The sequence below is a fragment of the Chaetura pelagica genome, unplaced genomic scaffold (assembly GCF_000747805.2).
Source record: "Chaetura pelagica isolate M959 unplaced genomic scaffold, ChaPel_1.0 scaffold79, whole genome shotgun sequence".
NCBI classification, from domain to species: Eukaryota; Metazoa; Chordata; class Aves; order Apodiformes; family Apodidae; genus Chaetura; species Chaetura pelagica.
The window spans coordinates 4,065,281-4,076,120 of NW_009969339.1; the positions used below are offsets into that span (position 1 = coordinate 4,065,281).

General features: G+C 44.4%; 1 protein-coding gene across 1 annotated transcript in view; it reads right to left on the minus strand.

The window, feature by feature from the left end:
* Positions 1 to 431: 431 nt before the first annotated feature.
* STAB2 (stabilin 2) overlaps positions 432 to 10,840 on the minus strand; it is an 83,373-nt gene continuing 72,964 nt past the window's right edge. The window contains exons 57-67 of the mRNA XM_010005864.1: positions 10,492 to 10,685; positions 9,343 to 9,484; positions 8,859 to 8,992; positions 7,680 to 7,845; positions 7,351 to 7,457; positions 6,602 to 6,721; positions 5,735 to 5,875; positions 4,893 to 5,000; positions 2,307 to 2,435; positions 1,102 to 1,221; positions 432 to 482 (exon numbers count right to left, since the gene is read on the minus strand). Of these exons, the coding sequence (XP_010004166.1) occupies positions 432 to 482; positions 1,102 to 1,221; positions 2,307 to 2,435; positions 4,893 to 5,000; positions 5,735 to 5,875; positions 6,602 to 6,721; positions 7,351 to 7,457; positions 7,680 to 7,845; positions 8,859 to 8,992; positions 9,343 to 9,484; positions 10,492 to 10,685 (1,412 nt within the window). The remainder of the gene's footprint in view (positions 483 to 1,101; positions 1,222 to 2,306; positions 2,436 to 4,892; positions 5,001 to 5,734; positions 5,876 to 6,601; positions 6,722 to 7,350; positions 7,458 to 7,679; positions 7,846 to 8,858; positions 8,993 to 9,342; positions 9,485 to 10,491; positions 10,686 to 10,840) is intronic.

Genomic DNA, 10,840 nt, shown 5'->3' on the forward strand with positions numbered 1-10,840 from the left:
ACTTCCTGGTTGTAGTTGTAACTGAGCCAAAATGGAAGCACAGAGCAGGAGTACTACTAGGACGTGGAGGATACATGCCAAGTTAGCAGTATGTTTGAGGACATTTTAAAGCCTGTGCAGAAGAATATAAGCAGTTAAATAACAGGCTACTCAAACTCATACTTCTCACAGAGAAGTGACTGCTTCTGGGTAGGTTAGTTGAGGCTCAAGTTTGCTTTTGTTACTCATAGTTGGTATCACTTAAATACAGCCACCACTTTTGAGGTTGCTACCTCAATGAAGCCATTAGACTGCATCTTGAACACAGCTGTGCTCTTCTGGGTTTTAATTTATAATGAGATTTTATTCCCTGAAAAAATGTAGGTGCTGTTTTTTCACAGTAAGTGACAATAGAACTTTGTTTTATAATTGACTAAGGCCAAATTCAGTGTTTAATTCTGATCATGAGGACCACTCATCACAAGCTGCTGGTCATCTGAATCCTATAAAAGAGAAGAAAAAGAAAATCAGACTTGAACATTGTTGTTAAGAAATTAAAGTAACTTTTTGGCAAATTTGTCCATACAGATGGCAGAGTTTGCACCTGACACTTCTGCACCAAACAAGTCTTTTTACTGGGTGCAAAAAGGTTTATTTTGATTTTAGACTCTGCATACGAGGGTCTTGCTAACTTGGAAGATTGAGGCTATAAGATATTCCGAGTTTACCTAATCTTTCCTTACCTTGTTTCCCAGATCCTTTCCTGTTGTGTTTCAGATTATTTTTCAAGTTCTGGCATGGCATGCAGCTGTGTTTGCAGCAAAGAGAAGGGAAGGCAAAACTGGAAGGCTTTTTAAGTTTTTATAGACACTTCACTGGTATCCAACAGCATTTGAAGTCTAAATTAATGTGGCTCTCTTCAAAGAGATAGAGTGGCAGACTTCAAAGAGCTAGAGCTGTAGACCCCAGACTCAGTTTCTAGCAGTGAGGAGACAGGAAAGCCAAGAACTTGAATAGTGTTTTCCCAAATTACTATTTCTTTTTTTCAAACTAGACATTTTCCTTTCATAAAGTCATTCCCTCTTATGATAATTTGTGTCTCAAATCAAAAGGAACACTTACTGAGAAAAGGTCGTAAGTAAGTTCTGGTGGAGTCAGTGCAGAAGAACTTTCATATGAAGGGTTGGTGATATTTGAAGGCTGTGGCTTGTCCAGCGATGTTACGTCAGTGTCATCTTTTGACTACACAATCACACAAACCTGCTTAAAATCCATCCTCCTAACAGTGCACTAAGTGGGACATTTAAGCTTCACTACCAACTGGTGCAGTGTTGTGACTGTACAGGCTTTATCATCTCAAACAGTGTCTCTGGGGCATGAACTGTGTCCTGAGTAGTTGTACTATCTCAGGTCACTTAATGCTGGTACCTGTTTTTTCCCCCTCTTACTTAACTTTAAAACCTCAGCAAAGAATGGGGGACGAAATGTTTCCTTGACATTGTGCCTGGGACAAAAGGTTCTTTTAGTCCTTGCTTCTTTAGTCCTTGCAACTATATAAAATATGAACATTTTGCCTCCTGTTTTTGTTTCTAGAAGATTATTTGTATTATGTGGGGGTCTAGGATGGGAAGAGATTTCCAGTTATTTCCAGGCAGACTTCCTTTTGGATTGATTTTAATGTTTTGTATCTCTTGTCATCCTTGGTCTCTGAGTGGCTTGGCTGTTGCTGGCTAGTTTAGCATCATCATGATACTAGGCAAAGCTAGCACAGTTAGTTAAGAGAAAACGTGTAAGAGTGCATCAGTATAAAAATTTGCACTTTTCAACCCTGACAATCATTTCAATTTGCTTGTCTTTTGAATCTGGCCTTTTTCCTGTTGAATGTTTCAGCCTCCAGAGCAGCAAAGCTATTAACAGTGCCATGGAGGAGGGGGAAGAGAACAGCTGTCCTTTCAGTGGCTGTAATTACCTACTTCCCCAAGGGTGAGTTTTCTTGTGAGGCAAAGACTTATGCATTGGTGCTGTGCAGTTAAATAAGCTTTTGGCCAGTCCTTGGTGTTGAAAGTGTCTGAGAGCAGGAGCCTGTCAGAACTCTGGAGGGAGAGGTCTGGGGAAGCAGTAGGCAAATCTAAACTCATGCCCAAAGCAATTGTGTGAGCCTTCCCCCTTTCACCATGTCTTAGTCTGAATGGTTCAAGTGGGAGGCAACTGGGAATGTTTCTAGCCTAATAAAATGCAAGGAGAAATTGTAGGTTGTGAGTCTGGGAGGTGCAGTGGGTTTGGGATAGTGTTGTCCCTCCTGATTCATGTTCTTTTGTGCTACCTACCTTGAAGTGCTCGAAGCCTGTGTTTCTCTTCCTGAACCTGAGGTAAGAATATCCAATAAAAGCCACAATTCCAGTAACCAGGCAGATGCCAAAGAATATTGCTGTCCCAGTACTGGCATGGAGAGGAACCTAGAAGCAAGGGAGAGTGAGTGGGCTACGGGGTGGGCACCTTCCAGCACCCAAGCACCTGCAATTTCCCTTTCAGATATGCCCTGGTCCTGTGTGCTTGTGCTCTTGTTTCCTGGTACACAATGGATAGAGGTAGTGAAATATGGCCTTTTGATACTAATTAAAATTAGAAATTTTTTTAGGGTACTGAACACTTGCTGTAGTACAGCTTCATCTTGTTGATGTTTTTGAAGTTACAGAGCATGCCTAAGTGATCTCTTCTGGTCAGGTTTTTCAAAATAGCAATAGAGGTTACGATGAGGCTAAAACCTTATGGGCCTGAGAAGCAGTTACCAAATTCTCTTAAGCAGCTTTGGAAACCTGTGCTACACACCCTAGTGGGCTTGGCATGGGTTCAAGCGTATTCCCCACTGCTTTGTGTGATGGGGAGGTGTTTTTTGCCAGCTAAGGGCGCCAGGCCATCCTTCGAGCCCTGCTTACCAGGGCTCCAATCAAACTGCATCTGAGCTGAGGCTCATCTCCTCACTGGTTAGAGGGCCTGCCTGCTGGTGGAGCTGCCCAACACCTGCCTCCTGTAAGTCATTTGGCCCCAAAACCTGCAGTGCCTTTAGCCTGAAATCATTCTTCAGTCAAGCAAAGTACCAATCCAAGTAACTGTATTTGGTATTTTATAAATACTTTCATAAATAAGTGAAAGACAGAAAGGCATTCCAATGTGATCTGGGTTTACTCTAAAGGGGAGAAATACCTCCAGGCTCTGACTTTGATTTCCCTTCTGCAGGTCTCTGTCCTGATAGACTGGTATTATGAAGGCGACTGGCAGTTTTAGAGTGGTGATAGGTTTGGGGGATCCCAGAGCATGCAGCCATTCAGGCTGCAATCTCCCCAGAGCATTGTGCTCTTTATGGGCAGTCTGGGAGGTGAGGAGCCTAGAAGTGGGTAGGACACTCATGCTCTTACTCTTGCTTTTCCATGGGATGCCCTAGGTCCAAGGCCTCCTGCCTAGAAGACTAATTGTTGAACTTACCCTGGCAAAGATAATCACATTATTGTCTTAGTAGATATGCTGTCTTCATTTATTTTTTAGAAAACAAAGTAATTTACATGCTCCAGCTGGACAGCTGAACATTAAAAAAATTTAGTTGCCCTCTAGCATGTGAAAGGTATTATAAAGGCTGTAATAGCATGCTGCTGTAGACTGACAGAAATTGCTTATTATTTTGAATCATTTTCAGGCAGTAATTTATGCTTTTACCCAAGTGTGTTATTTCCTACTTGTGAGGATTGCAGGCTGCAAGGAGTTTATGTGAGCTGAGATTTTGCAGACATATTACTGAGCTGCTTGGAACAAGGAGGCTGGTTTATAAAGGCGAAAGAGTTTCTCAGAACAAATTAAGGTGAGAAACAGGGTATCGGTAGGATTAATCTTGGGGACCATGGAGGCAGCTGGTTAGCCACTACTGAAACCAGACTGGGATGGATGGGTTGTATATTTGAGGCCCCTCCAGCACACAGAGAGAAAGAGTTACCCTGGTGGAAAGGAAGTTCCACAGATTCAATAAGTGCTGGGTCTTCTTGCAAGGTCAGCTTGAGCCTGTGTTGGGCTGTCACAGGGCACCCTGCCTGGAACAGAGCTGAGGAGTGCTAACCCTGCACCTCTCAACACTTACTTCATTAAGGAAACCTTTTGTACTGGAAAAAAAGGTGCTTGCACAGTGTCTCTTCCAGGGACAGCAGGGGTCACTTTCGTGAAACATCCTAGTTGTGCTGTGCGTGGACAAAATGTTTTTCCTCCCTTTCACATAAAACAGTAAACTTTGGTGGTGGAAAATAAATAGAGCAATGGTTCTGCCTCCCTGCTGCTGGGCCCTGTACCGGTTTGATTCCAGCTGGAAGCAGTGCAGCTGCTAACTTGACTTGCCTCCATGGAAGGGTTGGCACCCCTTTCTGAGCTGTGCTGTTCTGCCATGCACTGTTTGCTTTTGTCTTTCTAATGGAAGAGACAATTGGATAACTGGAACCAATGCAATGATTCATGCAGGCAAAAAATAATCTAAATTACAAGATCCCTTGTTGTTCTGGACAGGAATGAACATAAAGCAAGGAGAAGAAAAAAAAAAAAAAAAAAAAAAAAAAATCATTATAAGCTTGAAAGATCTTGGAAGAACCAAAATGGAGCTTTGTAAAACCTGTTACAAAAATGAGCTCCATTATGAAATAGAGCTTTTATTATATACAAGTAAGTGAAATGTAGGAAGAACTTGTTCAGACAGAAACATTTTGAACAAGCTTCACTGGCACCTTTTTTTCAACTCCTAATTTTCTTTTCAAGTAACCTTTAAACCAAAACTGCATACATGGGAGGGAAACTGAGAATATATGAAAGTCAGCAGTGAACTGGGGATGATATAAGCCACAGCCACCTCCCACTACCCAGAAAAATCATTATGTACTTACAGGTGCTGGTGGAGCCTTTAAAGGCTCTGAAATGACATGGATTACCCCATTGGAAGCGATTATATCCCACTCAACGATAGCACTTCTGTCCACATATCTGATCTCACTCTGCCAGGAGAAAGAGCAATGAGCTTTTGACCCTCCTCCTTTTGCGACTGTTGTAAACCTAGAGACTGTTTTCCCATGTCAGTTATGGGCACACAGAGAAGAATTACATGGGGGCTTACATCTGATTTCAGTGCTGAGTATGCCACTTGCACTGAGGCTCTGATCTGAGAGAGCTGGGTCAGTGCTGGTGTGGAGCTGCTGCCTGCAGATTATTTGGTGGCCTAGCATCAGGAAGCGGGAATGTGGTCTCATTTGGCAGCTCATCACGTTGTGAGAAGGGAGAGGGATGGGATCAGCACTTCTCTAGACTCTGCTGATAATGGAGTCCTTGACTGCTCCAAGCTGATCCTGAGTCTCTTCAGCATTTCAGGAGGATGGTTTCATAGGTGTCTGTGCTATTGCAAACTCTGCTTCAAATTGCATCCTAGCAAAATAGTTTCTCCTTAGTGAGCAGAAGCAGGAGCAGCTGCCTACTCTAGCTCCTGGCATGATGTGGGACACTGCTGCAGGAGCACAGGGCTACTTTCTGTGCCTAGGGAGGAAGGGGCTCAGCCATGGTAGCAATGTGAGCAGTGTGGGACTCACATCATGTCCTCCTCTCTCTTCCTTACCCCTGAACTGTCCTGCCAGGGTCCTGGGGTGCTTGTGCACTCTGACCTGGTGTGTTGGGACTAGTAGGTGCTTGGCTGCCTGGAGTATGCGTAGAAAGAAGGTACCTGTTCAGTGGTGGGGGCTTGATGTTCCTGTCCCCTGGTGTTTGTAATGAGGAGTTTTTCCCCCAGACGAGTTGCAAGAGTGGTTCCATTGGTCAAGTCCTCATAAAACATTATGCTGGTATTAGATAAATGATACTCGATGTCTCGCCCAGAAAGTGTCTGCAAATGAGCAAAATACAAGGAACATGAACTGATCTCTTTAATCCTCTGGCTTTACTAGTAGGCTCAGTGCCTGAGATCTGTTTCCCTCTTTGCTATTAATGCTGCAGCAAGTGCAACACGGGGTACAGGCTACTGTGAAATCTGTATCTTCTGTCCCTGCTGGCCTCGGTTGGCTGCCTGCAGCAGGCAGTACCTTGATTCTAGGGGGACAAAGGATTTTGACCTGAAGTGATGAGCCTCAGAGATATTCCAAACAGCTTGAAGATGCAAGAATTGTTTCAGACAAAGTTTGATTGAAGGAATGAATGAAAAAAGGGATAAGCACAGAAATGGAGCTAGGAACAGATGCCTTTAATGTATTTGTGGGAAATACCAAAGCTGTATGCTGCTTTCTTCAAGTAACTGTGCTTGATGTTAATAAGCCAGAGAAGGCTTCAGCTCAGGCAGACTCCATTATAGCTGGGTAACTAAAATCCCTGATGGCAAATTCTCTGTAGTGATCAAAAGCTCAATAACTTTGCACTTATCCCCATGGAAGAGAAATGAAAATGATGAACTCGCCTTTTTCAGCGCAGTTTAAACCATGTGGATTTAGACAGCAGTTATGTTATAATATTATTTTTTTTAAGCTTAAATTTAACTGGGATATATAAACTCCTAATGGCTATTTAAAAGGTGTTATTGAAATGGGGAAGGAAAAATAGAAAAAAAAAATTCCCTGACCTCATTTTCCTTCAGTCCACTGTCATTTGGAGCAAAGAGAGTGGCATGCACTGACAGGTCCGTGAGGTACTGCAGGAAATCTTTCCCCTTCCTTGAGCTGTTGGAGTAAGCCATGATGTCCTAGGTAGAAACATAATCCAGCTTTACTGAAGTACAATTGTGCACTCCTGTGCAGGGAGGGGAAAAGATGAAGCCGTATAGATTATGACAAAGAAACTTTCTGTTATTAGCCATGAAGCAGCTCTGGAGTGACATGATAAAAGACATTTATATTCAAAACCCAGTTTTAGCTGCTGATTTGATGAGCATGTCTTAAACTGACTTGCAGGAGCTGGGCTGTTGTTGTCTATGAGACTGTTTACATGTATAATATGCCTTTCTGAGCAGTGGCAAGAAAGGGACTCTTAATGCTTTGCCTTTTTCCCCAGTAGCACTTCAATAAAATTACAAAAAAACACTGTGCACTTTATGATGCTTAGAAAGCCAGGGGATGTTGTGCACAGAATCTGTTTTAAGCTAAAGCAGCAGTAGCATTTAATTCCCAAATTAATTTTGGAAGCCCAAAACCTCTTCAGAACAAATAATAAAAACCCACCAGTAACTAAGTTCTGATTTTAACTGTGCAGGTTTAGACCACTCCACCTTGCTGTGGTGGTGTGGTGGCATTACCTGCTAGTAAAGCAAGTACTGGGATAGAACCTGGTGGCAGAGCCTGCTTCACTCTGCTGTGCAGAAGCTGTGGGCCCTACCGACAAGAAGTTTGTCAACGTTGGGAGGGACGTCAGGACTTGCAGCAAGTTCCCACTGCAGAAGAGGCCATCCCCCACGTAGCCTGGCTTGCAAGTGCAGTTCACCTCTGGAAGATACAAACACAGACAGCTGTGTGGGCAAGATGCCCTCTGCTAGAAGGTTCTAGGCTGCCCTGTGCCTGCAAAGCAACTTGCAGGTAACAGGTAATTATTACAAAGAGGCAGAGTCTCTTGCAGTGTTACCAAGCAGCCTGTGGCTAACCAAAGGAACCAAAATCCAGGCTGCTGCTTTCTTGCACACAGAAGGATGCAGCAAAGGACCCTCTTACCTTTCTCCCTGTAGCAGAAGACATCCCAGGTTTCACTCAGGTTGACTCTTCTCCCATAGTCCACGATGCCGACGTGCCCGGAGCCGCAGTTTGGGGAGGGGAAGGCAGTAGGGTAGCCCACTCTTTCTCCATCCAGCCAGCTGGCAGCACACAGATGGTACCTTGCCTGCAGCCAATGTGGCCGTAAGGGAAAAAACGGGGAGGAGCTGAGTGGGGTGCTGCAGAGGGAATGGATGGTCCCCCCAGGGTGCTCAGGAAGAACCTGACCTGTCAGCCCTCTCTCTGAGGGCCTGAGGGGTCTCTGTCTGTCTGTCCTGCATCTTATGCAGAGCTCTGGGCTAACGGGCTGTGGAGATGGAGGCCCCTCTAAAAGTCTTGTACAGGCCAAAGGAGTCTTTCCTGGGAAAAGCTACCCCAAGCTCAAAGCCAGACAGGATCAGAGACGGGTGTAAAAGCCAAAGGGGGAAATGCAATGTCGTCATGTACCAGTCACCTTTTGTCAGCATGAGGACTGGGAAACCAGCTCAACACAGAAAATAAGTCCCTGGGAGCGCTGAAGATCCACTACCAACTTTGCTACTTTGAGGGAAATATTTTAGACTATGGGATTCAGGGAACTTGCAGCTCAGGCTGCAATCTGAATCTTCTTATTCCTTCTGCAGATGGGAAAGAGCCAAAAAGACACAGTCAGTCTGACCCACTCTTCTAAAGCAAGTTTACAAACCCAAAATGTGATGCTCATCCCACTGACAGCAACTATGCCTCGTCTGTAACACACTCAAGGAAAGGAATATGGAAATAGCTCTGCTAAGCTGGCAGCATTTGGGGAAAAGATTCCTGGAGCCTTACGTTAAAAATATGAGTCTAAGCATAATTCTGAAGTACACATTTATTTAAGAAGTAGTAATAATTAAAACCTCCATGGAAACACTCTTAAGTCTGACTTTACCATCTCACCCCAGCATCACTTGGCAACTGTTTTCAGTGCTGAATGCGCAGGCGTGAAACCAATAAGCAGTCTGAATGCTGCTCCCAGTCAAACGTACCCTGGGGCACAGGGAGAAGGAAGGAGGGAAACTGAAGCTTATTAGCACAGAGCAGCCCTTTGCTCCCCCCTCCCTGTTTACACTGTGGATAGGTCTGCTTCACGGATCTCCTCCTGCTGGGAGGCTACCTCACCTTCTGCGCGTACAGCAGCTGGTTATACGTAGCGATGGTGGCTGACTCCTTGGCACAGGCCTCCTTTGCCTTCTCGTAAGTCATTTTGTACTGCCCTTTGGGGGATCGTAAGTGGAAAACCCCTACTGTGGTATCTGCAAAGACAGAGAAGAACCAGCTCTTCCTGAGGGGGTTTCCATGTCTGGGTGGAGAGTCAGCTGTGCCACACAAATACCTGTACATTTGTGAAATGTAGTTAGGACAGATTGATCCCTTAGGGGTTAACATTCCTACCTGGAATGCTCTCATCTATTGCTTCATAAATCTGGTATCACAAAGTATGTAAGCAGACATTCGAACCTTAATCTTCTCATTGTTTCAAGGGGACTTGGGTAGAGGACTGGGTGAGCTTATGGACCCAAGAATTCTGGTCACTGGCCTCGGTGCAGTGGCACGGGGGTGAGGATGTCCCTGTCCTGTGGCTTGCATGCTGTGCCATCCTCACCTTGGAAGTGGAGATCGGTGCAATCGGCATCGGGGTGGCACTGCCCGTTGTCTTGCAAGCAGCGGTCGAGAGGAAGCTGCATCACTGAGCAGTTGAGCCCATCACCAATGTAGTTATTCTTACACTGGCACCTGCGTTTGTCCTGGTCAAAGAGAATGAAAAAGGCCAGGCCAAGTACTTAGGTGCCATGAAAGTGGTATTTCAAGCAACATTCTGAACTATTGGAAAAATTTAATATGGTATAGCCAGGAATGGACAAACAGGAAAGTTGTCACTAACAACTATGATTCAACAGACCACAAACTCCGACGCTGACATTTATTCTTCTAAGTAAAACATTTACACATGCTCTTGGGTGCTTTTCTGAATTAATATCAAAGCATAGTTCCATCCACCAAGCTAAGAGTATTGGATAATTATATGACATGTAATTAACAAAAATGGATGGCAAACCTGTCAAAATGATATTTAAATGACTGGGTATGGAAGGATGTAGCAGTTCACTGATAGTAATAAATTGAGCGCTATAAACCAAACAGGGATTGTGATGGTTGGCAGCTGGAACAGATTAGCAGCAAGGCTTTTCTACATAGTTCCTGGAAAAGACATCAGTCAAGCTGCCATAATGGAACAGATAAGTGATCCCAAAAGCACTAGGACAGATGCTGAATCAAGCCACCAGCAGAAGTTTTCCTCAACAACATTGACTCTGTGGGCCAAGGAATTTGTATTGTGTGGCTGCCGAAATTTTTAAGCTGAGTCCAGCAAACCAACAAGTGACACCATTCTCCCAGCTGCCCCTAGGTTTAGCTACCAAAATATATTCAGTTTCAATCCAAGAAACTCCTATTGCAGATAGGGATGTCCAGTTGGGAAAGCTAAGAAGAGGACAGAAAAATTACACATGCAAAATATCCCATCTGCTGTAGTTCCCTTTTACCTAAAAAAGATGCCGAACTATTTCTCACCCTTCAGCTGAAAGGATACCAAATGGATGCGGAAGGTAGACTGAAGCTATGTAAATATTGTTTTGGAAAGCTGGGACTTTGAGAAGGACAGAGTGTGATCCAGCCAGAGAAAAGACTTCTACTGGCACCAGGAAGAAATACCTTGGACTTCCCTGCTGGTGAGTGAAATAATTTGACTTACAGGTCCTACGACAGTGCAAATGGCATGCTCGTGGCAGCCACCGTTGAACCCGTCGGCGCAAGGGTTTATTGGAAGGCACGTAAAGCCATCGCCTTTGTATCCCTTCTGGCAGCTACAGAAGACTTTCACCCCGAGTTGTGTGCATTCGGCTGCCCTGTGGCACCCGCCGTTGCTTTGTTTGCAAAGGTCTGCAGCTGCATGGGAGAAAGAAAACACATGAGTGAAGTCTACTTTTAAAGAGGAAGTTCTTCACAATGATAAACCACCTCTAGATTTTTTAAGGCACACTAAAGATAGAAGAACACTTGTTTGGGGAAAAAAACCCCAACGTTTCAGTTTCCTGAGGCAT